This window comes from Merops nubicus, unplaced genomic scaffold, assembly GCF_000691845.1.
Source record: "Merops nubicus isolate BGI_N331 unplaced genomic scaffold, ASM69184v1 scaffold49988, whole genome shotgun sequence".
NCBI classification, from domain to species: Eukaryota; Metazoa; Chordata; class Aves; order Coraciiformes; family Meropidae; genus Merops; species Merops nubicus.
The window spans coordinates 13,046-28,046 of record NW_008627380.1 but is presented as its reverse complement, the minus strand read 5'-3'; the positions used below and the strand labels follow the sequence as shown (position 1 = coordinate 28,046).

The window sequence follows — 15,001 nt, the reverse complement described above, 5'->3', positions numbered from 1 at the left end:
TCCAACCCCTATGGTTCTATGATTCTAAGAGGTCCACATCCATTTCCTCTGATTTTTCATGGTTTGGAACTCAGACTTCTTGGATGTTATACGTGCACTTGAAGACTATTAGAGCCATTTAAGAATACACTACCATAGCTGTCCCAAAAGTGTATTTGTAAGGACTTTCATCTGAATAAAGCTTATGAACAAAAGATGGATGTGATTAATTTTTTCTTAGATAGTGAGTCTAAGATAGATGGATAATTTTTTTATCTAATTCTAATAGGTTATATTTGTGTAGACCTTTGATCCAAGGAGGGAGAACAGATGGAAGGTGACATTTATCAGTTGCAGAAGTGGGGCTAAGAAAACAAGCTCACCTCATTTTTTTGGCTTTCTAAAATAACCAAACACAACAATGCAGGTGGCACTATAAGGAACAAGTGGCAACCTACACAACTTAAGTAAACAGGCAACAAAGAGAGGTTCTGTAACCATACTCAGTTTGGCACAAGAAGAGATGTTCTTCAGGCTGCAAGGAAACCACTGACTAAACCAAAGTCCATTCACAGTGTTGATCTTGCCTGTGTCTTGCCGCCTAAATCTTAAGTATCTTGTGTAAGCTACTGTAATAGTCAGTGGGTAAAGAGACAGGGAGGCTCTCAGAATGCAATTCATTCCACTTGTATGACACATTTGGGTTTGAATTTAAAGCACTTTTTCACTTAACTATAGGAGGAGATAAATCCAGATGATAATCTAAATCAGATGTCTGTTTTCAGGGTCTCAAAGTCAGATAGAAACAATTTTTTTGCCTACTGTGAAGCAGACAATTTAGATTAAATTTTTATCACAGAATCAACAAATGCAATTTCCTCCAGTTCTCTCTTGCTCTTTTATTTGCTATATTTAGTGCTTAATACATAGTTGATGTTAAGTACATGCATGTCACATTCATTTGTTAACAGGTGCTGACACTGTATCACTACTGGAGTGATTGATACAAAATGCCTCACTTGGAGTCATTCTTTATAATCAGAGCAGGCATCTCATTGTAATAGAAAACATAACTGCTCTACAGCAGAGATCTGTGACTAACCCATGAAGTCATTCAATTTTGTACCAACGTGTCACTGTACTATAACAAATTGCCTTGTACCTTCCAATTTTCTGGGAAAGATCTCTCAACCAGTTAAACTCAGCGAGATGCATGACTTACAGGCATTATTTTAGAAACTTCATTTCATTAATAAACAACATAAGAAAAAAAAAAAAAAGGATGTCTTTTGAGAGGTCAAATAGGAAGTAAATTATGTTCACTGGACATGTAGCTAAACTTTAAAAAAACGATGCAGAACATCTGTAATAATATGATTAAAATTGTAAAGGCCACACTCAGCAACAATCTAAGCAGGTGCAATGCTTCATTGCATATGGAATAGCTAGAAATATTTTTAACAGATGCTACCAAACACTGTCCTGCCTTTGCAAAAGGACTAAAGGAGTTTGTGCTGGAAATCCTTAGACTCATACGCTAAACATATTCAGTGGGACTGCTGAGTAAGTTTTCACTTCTGCATGATATTTTGCAGGATGGCGTTTTCAATCTTCTTTCCAATTTAAATCCAGTCAAATTCTCTTTGCTACCGGATTGTATTTTAAGATTTTGTGAAAAATATTGATTATCAGCTACTGGAAGGCATCATACTTCCTCTTCTATTTGAGCCCTTTAGCTCAAATCCACAGTTCTTTTCTTTCATGAAAGTTAAGGATTTATTATTTGTGTAGCCTAAGGAAGTCTATAACAATAAAGAAGCAAATCGCCCTGAAAGAAGCAGAATATTTTTAGATTTTACAGATCTGTGTTAATTACTATGTCTGTAGCACTTACCTCTTTGCTTTAACCTTCATGATAATAAAAACGTGCATCCATTTATAAATTAACTGAATGCACAGACAGAATATAGATCAGTAATGTCCTCATAGAGGTGTCAAAATTGGTATAATCTAATTCAGCCTGATGTTTAGTGTTTCTGCTGAATAATAATGACTTCTACATGAAGAAAGTATGTAATTTCTGTGGTCTACATTTCATTTAAAAATAATAATTCTTAAAATAGCAGTTTGTATTAGGGTGTGAAAAAAAATATTTCATATAAAATTATATTCAAATCTTTGTCTCAGACCTAAATTAAGCTTGGACCAGAATAGTTTTGACTTCAAAACAGTTTGAAAACTTAAAAAGAAAATAAAATAAGTCCATTTTCTAACTTTATTACTTGGTCTGAAGAAAAGTTTAAATTACACACCCCAGCTTAGTAACAAATGACTCAAAAATCTCTTTGTCTAGGTGACTGCAAGGGAATCAGTTTAATATAGCCTTAAAACATATGATGTCACCCAAGTGGTTTGGACATACTTATTCCTCTATGATATCATCTCCACCCATAAAATTTTGATCCTATTGAAGTTGGGAAAGTTTTACTCTTCACACTAATGAGATCAGGATACTATAGCTGTTATTTCTTGGCTAAATGCTGCCAAGTTTGAAAATCTCAAGAGGGACTTTTGTTCATGCATATATACAGGGTAACAACTTTTATGTGTTTTCAGTTACTGTGGCCTTTCACCTAGTTTCACCTTTACACGTTTGTACATCCATGTAAAATACCTGAGTATATTTGTATGCATTTTACCAGTTAAGGAAAAAGAAGCACTGAAATGGAAAACAGCTGGCCTAAGATAAAAAAGATTATAAAGCTCAATGGCAAAAAAAAAGAAAAAAGGCAGGAATTAAGACTCAAATAGGCCACAGTCACTGATATTCTAACCGCTTAGCAAATTCCCAACTCCATTGCTGCATGATATTCAACAGGTGAGATCTGTTTTCTCTCTTCTGGAAGCCTTTACTGACACAAAACTAAACCCTGGAAACTATCTCTGTCAAAGTTTGTCTAGAAATGATTTTCAGAATGGACCAGCAAATTAAACCACCAACCATTTTCCATGATAGAAGACCTGTATGTTTTCAAGTGTGTTTCACAGTGCACAGTGAAATTAAGAAGAACTAGTTACCTTCCAAGTGGAAAGTCTCAAACTCCAGGATGACCACTGACTGTGGTCCCTGATCTATGATGTAGCTGCAGTTCAGGTTGTTATCATACTGGCTCGGGTAGTTAGGAGAGACGACACGACCTGCAGGCCTGGTGAAGTTTACTCCACATCCTGCAAACAGAAATAAGACAGTTATGAGCCAAGTGATAACATCACTCTGCTTTTGCAGTAAGAAAACCAATAATGAACGCAAGGACCTCATCACTCCTTAAGAGGCTGGTTTTCAAACCAGGGAGAGTAGTATATATCATGATAGCAAAAGTAGGTCTTAAACACAGACACAGCAGTGGTTTTGGGAAACACAGGGCTTTCCTGCCTGTAGCTTCACGAAGTATCTTGGAGTGTCTTGAATAAGACCAGGCCATAGCCCCTCAGCCCATTGACCAGAAGGACACAGCAGTGCTATACTTATGGGTTTGGAGCCTGCACATTTCCAAATCCCTTAGTGCATACAAATGTAACTGAATTGGACGGGAGGTTATTTGGGCACATCAGCAGTTTAGCCTCATTTGAAAATGCTCATGCTAGCCCAAGTGGTACCTTCCTCACTTCATGCCTAACAGCCAGAAGGATACAGTTTGCTGTTGGGGAGTCTTTGGGGTAATTTGCTATATGCAGAGACAGGAAAGCTGTGCCACCCAGAGCTTCTCAAGCACATACAACTGTTCATTTTCATGGAGCTCCTTCTGACCCTAATGACTTGCATGGCCTTGGGTTTTCTCTTTAAACTACAGGCTTAAAAAAGTGCAGTGCACAGTAAAATGCTGGTGTAAGATTAGGAACAAGCATACGAAGCTTGTGATTGTCTCCACTAAAGAGGTTGTTAGTTGTTACTGACAACATTAGTGCAAACATTATAAAAACAAAAGCAGTTTCAGTTCAGAATTCTTTGTATTCAATAGTTAATTAATACACAGGTTCAATAGTGTCTCCTTCTAAGCATTTGATTTCTCATTGTTTTAATTTCAAACCAGTGAAGGGAAAGCAGTTTCCTACAAAAAACCCTGAAGAAATGATGGCAATTAAGCACCACCTTCTACTCTTCTGGTGGGTTTGACCATCACAAAGCACATACCATGGTTAAAGAGATGGAGAGGCTCACCCAAGAAATGCCACCTGAGCTACATGAAATGCAAATACAAAAAAGCAAAGCAAAGGCTAGAGCAGGCAGTGAGGAGTAATTTCTTTTCCTGAAATAAATTTATGTGAAGAGCATGGGCTACACCATACACAGAAGAAATGACCAGTTTCAGCATGTGCCTTGAAAAGAAGAACAGAGATAAATATTTTAAAGTAGGAGCAGATCCTTTTCCCTTTTTAATAAGACTATAGTTTTAGCTTCCAGCCAGTTTAACTACAGAGAAAAAAATTCTTAAAATTTAAAGCCTATTCATTTCTTTTCCACACATTGAAAAGGCAAAGATGGCTAAGAACAACTACAAAGTTATAGCTGAATAGAGGACTTAGAGCAAATCCAACACTGGAGCATGCAGTAGCTCCACTATGTTCAATAAGGAAACACTTGGTTTCAAAAGCTGGGCAGAGGCTTCAACTCCTTGTTGGATTGAGGTCAGAACTGGCACACACAGATCAAACTAATCCAAAATGGACTAATAGAGCAGCCATCTGTCTTTAATATTACTTACTGCTTATGAAAGATGCAGAGAAACCTGTCCCAGGAGCATCCTGAGACTGGAATACTGTAGTTATCACATTGTTTGGAGCAACAACAGGATAAGGAGCCAAACTTCCACATCCTCTGGTTAACAAAGCTGCTTCTTCTTCTTCATCATTTCCTCTCCACACCTGACAAGCACAGATTGGAAATTGTTTAGAGCCTTCAAAGACCATGTAGTTTGTGAGAACCCACCAGGAATTGCATATGCAATTGCTCTTTCCATAGTTTTAGGGTAGGATTCGTCTCCCACTGAATTTCAGAGATCTAAATCGGAGCTAATCCCTCCCCACTCACTCTGCAGTGAGTGGAAACACAAAGATTTCTCCAAGGAGGGAACCACAGTGAATAACTTCGGTTGTCAGGGTCCTCTGAAGGGCATCTGGATGCCATTTGCTCAAACCCCTGCAGGTAGCAGAGTAAGCATAGATCAGGTCCAGTGAACCAGAGAATAACATTTTATGCACATTATTACCTACCTCCATTTTGTCTCTGCTAACTTATTTCCATATATCCTATGAATATGAATATCTATGATATGTTATTAAATGCAATCCTTATATTATTCATAAGTCAAATAACCCCCAAAGCTGTCATGATAGGGTAATACAGACACATCAAACTGGAAGATCTGTCTCCTTAATATATAGTCTTGCCAATAAAATATTATTCCTTTTTTTGTTATGTTTTATTCACTTGTTCAATGAAAAGTATAAAATAATGTAGACAGTTAACAAAATAATTCAGAAAAATATAACAAATAAAATTACAAGATTTTAAAAAAATACTTCAATTGTACCAAGAACCACTTTAATTTCAATCAAACCATGCATCCAAGAAGCGCATGTAAGTTTGGGTAGGTATTTAAGTGAAACTCTCTTCGGGTAACTACTTAAACATGTACTTGAGGCTCGCGGTTTAAGTACTGAATTTCAACACACATATAAAATGAAACATAGGCTCGAGCCCTCCTACATGTTGTCAAATTATGTTTGCCCTTTATTTCAAGTGGGAGTTGTACTGCTGTGGAGAAAATGAGCACAAAATGCCTGAGAAAAGAAATGACACTGAAAAATTCAAAGCATGTCCACTCCATTCTATTGCTTTGAAAACAAGTGGCTCTTGACAACCTATGAAAGATAAGAATGCTATCTTTGTTTCTTTGTGATTAAAAAAAAGAAGGATTAGTGCCACTTGGACAGTTTATGCACTTATAAAGATGTTTTGTAGAATTATAATGTCACATTCCTGCTTTTTTACTCACTGGAGTAACTCAAAAGATCTTTTCGTTATACTATATTTTCTCATTATTTCCTGGTTCTGAAGTCATATATATTTTTTTTATGTTTTTCTTTTTTGGGGGCAGTGTGTAGGGTGTTGGGACCCTGCAGGAGGTGGAATCTCAAGAACTGGAAGAAGTTAAAAATATATACAAGCCAGTTCCCAAGGCATACAGAAAACTGACTGCATTGGTACAAAGACTTCAGGTTATATTTCCTGAATTTTGTGCCTTAACAATCCTAACTATAATAACTTCAAAACTGGATTCTGGAATCATGACTTCTTAAAGCACTGCTCTGCTGATCTAATGCCTACAATTACTTTACCTTCACATAACTGCTCTGGCAGCTTCCATTGCTATCTGGAATCTGGAAGTTACTGTGGAAGTTCATCTCCAGGTGTTTGCTTTCATGTGTAATGATGGTCCATGTGCATCTGGTGTTCATGGGGAAGTTCTGAGGCCAATGAGGAGACCTGATCATACCATTATCTGAATGAATGATTCCACCACATCCTGGAAAAAATAACAACAGGGGGGAGAAATGCTCAAATATTTCCTTTTGGTGTCACCTTTGAATGGCTGCTTGCTTCTGTGGCTGCAAGAGTGAGAGAGGAAAGACCCGACATCCATTCAAACTTCATTTACCCCTCTTTTTAGTTCATTTTCCTTCTCCCATCCCTGTAGCAGGGAGGTAGTTACAGTCTAGAGAAGATCTCAGTACTTCACTTTCTCTTCTTTGCAAGCTTCTGCTTGCCAGTTCATACCCTTTTGCCCTTTCCATCTATATTCTCCTGACAATTATAAGTGAGTATTACTTAGAGAGAAAGGGTCAGAAATGCATTAACAAGGGGCTTCTTCCCACACCCTACAGTATGCACATCGTGACTGACAGCCATTCAGAAAAGCACCCTAGGAAAAAGACTCAATCTACTGCCAAATCCTTTTTTTTTTCTTACTCTGCAAGAGGAGAATATTGCAGTTCCACATGTGAATCTAATCAAGCTACAGCCATTTACCCAGGACAAAATGGTGACAACTTCTCCAGCCCAGGCAGCCCTGTGGATCTCAGTGGGATTATGGAGAGGGCTGAAGAACATGCCTTTAAAAATTGTTAACAGATTCATTTCTAAAGGGGAATAGCTGGTCATGGTTCTGTGGCAGCTCATGTTCTTATACATAATAAGTTTAGTTAATTTGAAACATACTTGCAAATACCACACCAAGAAAAATTTATTAGGGTTATGTGTACAGTACTATCAATCCATTATTATTTCAAAGACAATGTAGTAAAAGGATGAACAAAGAGCAAAAAAAGCTTTATAACATTCTACTTTTCCCCTCTTAATTAAAAAAGTCTGTTACCTTTAAAAGGAAGATTTTATTTCACTCTTATATATTAAAAATGGCAATTGTGTTTAGAAGATTATGAGGCCAAATTTTTCTTGTAGATACAGAACCAGATATTAGTGGACAAATGAGAAGAAAGCTGAGGTGAGGAAGCCAGGTATATAACAGAAGAAATCTCCTCTCACAGAGAGAATACTGAGTGTGCACACTGCACATGTATGCTAATGTCTACTGCATCACTGAAGAGTGGCCTTCCTTGCCCATGAAATGCCAGTGACAAGGGGAATAGTGTCAAAAACCTGCTTAAGTAACAGTGTATATTCATGCAAGCACAGACTGCTCTCATGTTTAAGAAAACACTCCATCAACAGACTGTGTGAATACTGCTAGATCATTAACTCCTGGAAAGCTAATCAGCATCAGCCAGAAGGTTTACAGCTGGAGGTGACACCAGGGAACACATTGCCAGCTCTCTACTGAGGTAGGAAGCCACAACGAATCCTGCCCTGCCACCAGCCAGTGTATCTTTGCTCACCTTTAGTAACATCCTGAAGGACAGTGTGCATGTGGTGAGCTACCTTTTTTTTTTAAACCAGAGAGATGATAATTTTAGCAGAGGGAACGTATATTTTTAAAATGTACCAATTCCATGCTGCATGGGTACCACCTTCAGAAGAGTACCAACATCTCCACTGAAACAGAATGTTTTTAGGCTGCTGTCACATGTGCTCTTTGAGATGTTCTGTCTGCCTCTCTGCTTTGAAACTGACCTCTTTCTAGTTTTAAATGTTCAAACCAAATCAAACTGTGAAACAATTTCTATTCAAGAAATGAAAAATCTTGTAGTCATTGACAATAGATACCACTGCTGAGAGGATAATGGGCATGGTATCAATTTACAGACACTGAGAAACTGCTAGTGAGAGGCTTAAAAAGTACAAAATCAGTCCAAATTTTATTTCATTGTGTGAGATCAGACATCACTCATTTAATACTTCACTTTTTTTAGTGTTGGTTTCTCGTAGGAATGCTGAAGATGTTGTCATGTATTTCTTTTGCTCTTCAATGCAAACTCAGTTAAAGAGAATAAATCCTATTTAATTTTGTGGTTGAAAAGTGCTATATAGGCAAGATGTACTGCTACGTTAGAGCTGACAACACCAGTATTTTTTCTCTTACCTAGAGATTCTGCTGTCCATGTTGCATAAAAGCCACCTCCTTGAATGGAGTGATCAGAGTTAAAGATGATGAATAGCTTGCTGGACCCAGACTGGACAGTCCCAGGGGATGTGTTTCCACAGTACCTCCCTATGAGAGGAGAGCCAGGAGAGCCTCCGTTCAGGATAGTGACAGAGTCCCACTCACAAAGTGAATGATTTTCAATGTGGAAGGCTGTAAAAGTAAGCTGCAACACACAGAAGTGACACTCAGGACCTAACATCAGTCACACCAGCAGAGGGGTTAGAGCAATTCCATTCAGATCCTGTAGCCACCCTAGCACAATGATATCTGGGTAAGCTCAGAAATCCAACCCTCACTTCACCTAGATGCTTTCCTGCAAGTATTGCTTGGAGTTTTGCCACTCCAAGTAACAGCAGTTACTATAGCATGAAGACAGAAATGGAAGAGGAACACGCAGGTTCAACACTGCCATTATTGGGATTTAACCATATGTTTGAACATAAGTATGTGCTTCAGAATGGTCTTTGACATATGTAGATGCTGAGCCACTGCTCTCAAGGCTCTGGGCATAAAATCTGAAGTTTCACATGCAAACAGAAGGAGTTATGTAAGCATAAAGCCTTGAAATTTTTTCTTCCTATTATTTTGAATCAGGACACTTAACAGTTGCTAAAAATAACACTAGTTTCCATTAAATCTGAGAGAAACAGTTGCATGGTTGGTTCCTGTGGGCCTGGATGCATCATATAAATAGACTGGGTTGGGCAGGCAGCTTCTGATGCTGTCTCTCTCCCAGACTTGATGCCATTTGTCCTTGGAGGAATATGCATACAGGTGGGTTTTCCAGTTCAGGGACTGCTGATCCAATAGACTCCTGGAGCTGTTGATGTTGAAATACTGATGTACACTAATGACTGCCTGGCCTTCTTCCAATAAATCTTTTTTCCAGTTCAGGATTAAGATCTCTGTAGAAAAGTGTAGCAAATACATAGTATTTCTTCATGTAACTTTTGTGTATATTAATTTTCAAAAGAACTCTGCCTAAGGCAAAGATGAAATACAAATTTAGCTCAAATGGCTTAAGTTTGGAACTTTACCAGCAACAGAAACGAGCAGCTTGTACTGGAAAAGGTTAATCTGCCTTCACTGAGGGGGCTACTACTCAGTCCTTTCAAAATAGAAATTTGCTTCCAACTGATTAAGATTAATTCTGCATTAAAAAAAAATCTGCAGATTAAACAGAAATGTTGTGTTCTGCTAAAATAATCCTGTATTCCCTGAAGTAAGTACCTAGGCAGTGGTCAGAATATCATGCAGCAGAATAATTAGGACTATGGGTTTGCACTTCTAAGATATATCTTTGCAGCTGTAAATAAGGAAAATATGATGGGGAAATTAGTGAAAGACATTACATATGAAAATCTGCAACATTTCTTTACAAAATTTCTTTTTATATATTTTTCTGGCCTGGACCTCAAATGTCATTGATTGGACCTGTTCTCCAAAGGATCTGGCAAATAATTCAGGGAGTGAAGTTTAGCACTGCTTGGTCATAAAAATGCTTAAATTCGTCTCTCAGCAGTGTGGCTCAAAAAAGTAGCACCTCGGGCAGGTTGTTGATAGTCATTGGGAAATAAAAGTATCATCTCATTGATGTAATTTGTACCAGCAATCATAGTATCTTCCAGATTAACCATTAAGACTTAAAAGTAACTTTCTAGTGGCTTGTAACATTTCTGCAGAGATGCAAAAACTTCAGCCTCGTGTTTATTCTCACAGTAGTGAGAACATCCATGCACATCTAATAACATGAGTAATTTTAGTTTCCTAAACACAGAAGTCAGTGCTATGTTTTGAGGTCAAGGTAGACTAGGTTCCTTCTGCTTTTCAAAAAGCATAGTCTAGTTTGGTTATCTTCCTTTCCCCCTCTTCCATAGACAAAGCTGTTGGGGAGATATTTTATTCCTCCACATTTTTGATTTTCCAAATTGTCTCAAGCCTGTTCCTCAAGACTCCGAGCATGCTTCTCACACTGCCAGCTGTGCAGACAATCACGGCATTGTGTTACTTACAGTGATGGTTTCACCTTCAGGGGCTTCCAACAACCAGGCGCAGTGATTCAGATTGCTGTAAGGCTCTGGGTAGTTAGGACTTGAGATAACTCCCCTTTCACCTGACTGTATACCACCACAGGCTGAAGAAAAAAGTAACATTTAAATACATTTTATGGACTGAACACTATAATCAAATGAGTGTTAAGACTATTCAGCTTGTAATAGTACTAAAATATAGTTAATATAGTTTAAGTTGGACCAATGTAGGTAAGGATGAATAATTTATCTGGGAAAATCCAAGTTTTAAAATATTCCTCACTGAATAGTGACTAAGCAGATGCAATGACCTTGAAACTTTGCATTTACTGATACTTAATACATCTCTGCAAAACTTTGCAGCTGCCTCTTCCACGTTGTCTTCCATTTATTTATCTCAGCTTCCAAAGCAAGCCAGTGCCATTCTTGGACCAACATAACCAAGTCAAAAATTTACTGATGTGTCTAGATGCGCACCAAGACTAAATTCAGCTGTGACAAGAATAGTTACGCTGGCATGTAAATGGCAAAGTGGTGTAGTTTGCGCTGATATGTCTTTGAGTGGATTTCAAAATCAGTGCAAAGGTTCAAGCAGCAGTATGCATTACAGCCTTGCTGGCACTCTGGAGGCCAATTAGAGGTCAGTCAAACTTGGCTAGAATTACCTGTTACATCCTTATTCCCAAGGGCAACCAGCTGTTCTGAGCATTGCAGTGTATTGCAAAAACTCAAATGCAGTTTGGGGAATGGAAACAGTGAGGCAGAAAATAAATCTGAAAGTTAATTGCTAGCATATGTTTGCTTCAGATGGATATAAATAGTGGCAGGCACTATGTAACTTTTGAGGGCCTCTGAAAGTGCTATCTCAGGATGACCAAATGAATGGCAACTGTCCCTACAAGTGCCTCTGTCATTAGGGACAATAGTCTAATCAATTTACCTTCAAATGTGTAATGGGCCAAGAATCCTTTGTCTTCTGTATTTTCATCAGTTACAAAGTGTACCCAGATCTGAGGGGCAGCTATGACTAGTGGCACAGGTGGTGCAGCCTGACCACAAAGTCTGGCTATTAGCTCTCCATCAGCATCTCCTGAGTAAAGAAAGAAAAAAAATACACTTTTTGAATCCTAAAAAAGCTGCAGTAATGTAAAGGAATACACAGGGTGAACATGCATTTCATTTTGTTTTGACTAGTAAACAGAGAAAAGTACATGTCACACTTAATAACAGTTTGGTTGTTATAAGTACAGGTAGAGTAATGTAGTTAATTGCTGGGATCTAAACCTCAAAAATGAGCAAGCTCTCTCCAAAGCTGCATTAATGATCCTTTTAATACCTTCGGCTTCTCCTCTCCTCTTTTCTCCTCTCCTCTCCTCTCCTCTCCTCTCCTCTCCTCTCCTCTCCTCTCCTCTCCTCTCCCTGCTATCCTGCACACTTTCATTTTGTATGACTCGTCAGACCTGAAAAAACAGAAAGTGCCCCAAAACTGCAGATGTTTGGGGCAGAACAGAGGGCATAGATGGCCCAAGGAAGCCTATTGAGCCTGTGTGCTTGCGACATCCTTCTTAAAGTCAACAGGGATTTTGGGCTTTCTACCACATAGGTATGTGCTTCATCCATGAACAAGCTGTCACTGTGATATTAACAGTAACTATCTCTTCCCTAGGGAGCTCAACATATTGGCTATATGACAAAAAAAAAAAAAAAAAAAAAATCATTTAATCAAATTATTGAAACATAAAAGAAAAGAACACAGGCCATTGCACTTCTGTGATGCTGATTGTTTGGTATGAGCTTTTATCCATCACACTGATAGAAGTATCTGTTTCTGCTTATTAATGATACATTGTCAGGAGAAGGATGGCCAGTGTGATAGTGTTCCTCAAGACATCCAGGCAATGACATTCCTAAGTTTGCTTCTCTAATAACAACAGGCTGCTGGACTTAAGGGAACAGTCTGAAAGACAAAAATCATAAGTCTTCCACAAAAGCCAATAGTTAGGATTACAGTTCACTGTAGCCATATGCTCAGCTGTACTACCATGGACATACTATCACACCTGATAATTTAATGACATAATACAAGGTCCTACCCTAAGAAATTTGAAATGTTTATCTTTTTACATTAAAAATTTCTCAGTGAATACAAAAAGTCAGTTCTGCCTTTTCTTTTCATTGAATACCATTACGTCTGTTCTATGGGTAACTCAAAAGAATTTTGCAGATTTGAGTTTCATTCATGGTCCCTCAAGTGACTTACTGTTGAATTGGACCTTTTCCCAGATTCACATCTCCTTGTGTTGAGTTTTAAACAGTACCTGCCTGAGTTTAGTGATATTCTGCACTATCTGCATCTCAGCGTTCACTTGTCAGCATACACAGCTGACTTAGAGCATTCTGCCTCTGACATGAGACTGATTGTGAAGCTGAAGAGCCATTAGTATGGCCAAAATGAACATTACTATTTAGATGACAAAACTGTGCAGAGCAAAATAAGGCTACATATTGTTTCCTCTTTCCTTTGACTCTTTTGCCTGGAGGCCTGAGGTTCACAATAAACTGAAAGTAGTGGGAACTGGTGAGTAACAGACTAAATACATTTTATTCTTTCTTTCTCTGAATGCTCTTTCTGTTATTTCCCAGCTCCAGTGCATACTTGGGGCGGAATTGTGAGGCTATGCAGCCATGCATACTTTGGCTCTACACAGGACAAACCAATGCTATACAGCCAAGAGCTCTAGTTCAAATGAACACAAATGAGCATGTAACAGATTCCGGCTTTCAAACCCCATCTCCTCCCGCATCTGTTAGAAACAATTTCCTGGAAAATTAGGACCTGCTCTCTCTAGAACTGACAGATACAGCCTCACAGTGAAGGAGACAGCTGGAGCTTTCATACTATGCTTGGCATTAGCTGAGTGACCTTCACATGACATTTCTAGTTGCTTGCTCTTATGGATAGTTAAAAGATGCTCAAATACGCAGAGATACTACTGGTGCATTAATCCTGTGGTAGTTTTCCTTTTAAATGCTTCAGTCTGTATTTGGTGACAGTTTCACAGGAAATATAGATTTGATTTTGGAGAATCATCTTATAGAGTATGAAAATGGGGTATGAAATGGGTATGCAGCCCAGAGGCTATGAATCATTAAAGCATTCTTTACTCCATTCCTGCTGTCCCTGGAGATATTTCAGGAGCAGGGAACGGATGGGCTGTGGATCAGAGAAATTGTTTTGATGACTCCAGCTTTTCCTGACTAACATCTTTCGCATCTTGGGAGGCGAAGTGAAATTTACATTGTCCTTTGTAAAGACAGAGTCAGGTGTGTGTTGCAACCACCAAAACAATTTCTCTCCAGAGCTATATATCCAGTTTTCCATTTTCTCCCCTGAAAGAAAGTGTGACCAAATCCATGCATCCACTGCTCTGGCAGTGAAATTCCACTCCTTGTCTAGAAGGCAACATGAAAGGCACGCGTGTGAACACCCTCTCAAATGCACAGATCCCATGACAATCACTCTCTGCAAATATATATGAACAAGATCTGGCACAAGCACAGTTGCACAACTGGAATCTTGTCTGCTGAACATACAAACCTATTTGTAACTCTAGGTAGTCATACTGGCAGTCCTGGTGACGTTCCAAGTGGAAATTCTCAAAAGATATATATATGGATGAATTATAGTGGGAGGGGTTTTCAATGGTCCATTCACAGTTCAAGTTGCTTGTGTAATTTTTGACACCATCATAACCAGGAGAAGAGAAGTTCCCACCTATATTCCCCATCAGTGTTCCACCACAAACTGCAAAAACAAAATATATATATTTTTTAAAAAATTAATAGTTCTTGTATGAAGAGAGATCTTGCCCCTATTCATTCTGATACGTGCCTGCCAGCCGGCATGTGTACTGATTACATCAGAACTTTTTCCATCTTCTTCCTATTTTATAATTTACTGCTGCGTACAAGAGAATTCTTGCCTAGTGTCCCAGAATTTATTGACAAGTCTTTAAAAATACATGTGTAAAACAAAGAAGCAGTTATTCAGAGTGTCAAATAAGATATTTCAGCAGTGCCATTAATACAACAAGCATTAATTAACATTTTGATAATATCCCACTGCAACTCTAGTTCAGTATTTCTCAGCCCTACCCATTATCTAATTCTAGACTTGAGGTTTTTCTGGAATATACCTTCAAGAGAAGTATGCTCATGCTACAGGAGGATGCTTGGGGGGAGGTGGAAAATCAGCTTTGAAAGATTCAAGGCTCTAGTAGCAAGGCTCTGCCAGCTGCCTCCTCTCTGGAGTCTGAGCTTGCAAAAGTA

The 15,001-nt window shown here is 38.4% G+C and overlaps 1 protein-coding gene across 1 annotated transcript in view; it reads right to left on the bottom strand.

Moving 5' to 3' along the window:
- Positions 1-3,057: 3,057 nt before the first annotated feature.
- LOC103778673 (cubilin-like) overlaps positions 3,058-15,001 on the bottom strand; it is a gene marked incomplete at both ends in the record, with an annotated part of 24,531 nt that continues 12,587 nt past the window's right edge. Inside the window, 7 exons of the mRNA XM_008946271.1 lie at positions 3,058-3,207; positions 4,743-4,902; positions 6,379-6,566; positions 8,580-8,805; positions 10,655-10,776; positions 11,613-11,762; positions 14,271-14,477. Coding sequence (XP_008944519.1) covers positions 3,058-3,207; positions 4,743-4,902; positions 6,379-6,566; positions 8,580-8,805; positions 10,655-10,776; positions 11,613-11,762; positions 14,271-14,477 — 1,203 coding nt within the window. The remainder of the gene's footprint in view (positions 3,208-4,742; positions 4,903-6,378; positions 6,567-8,579; positions 8,806-10,654; positions 10,777-11,612; positions 11,763-14,270; positions 14,478-15,001) is intronic.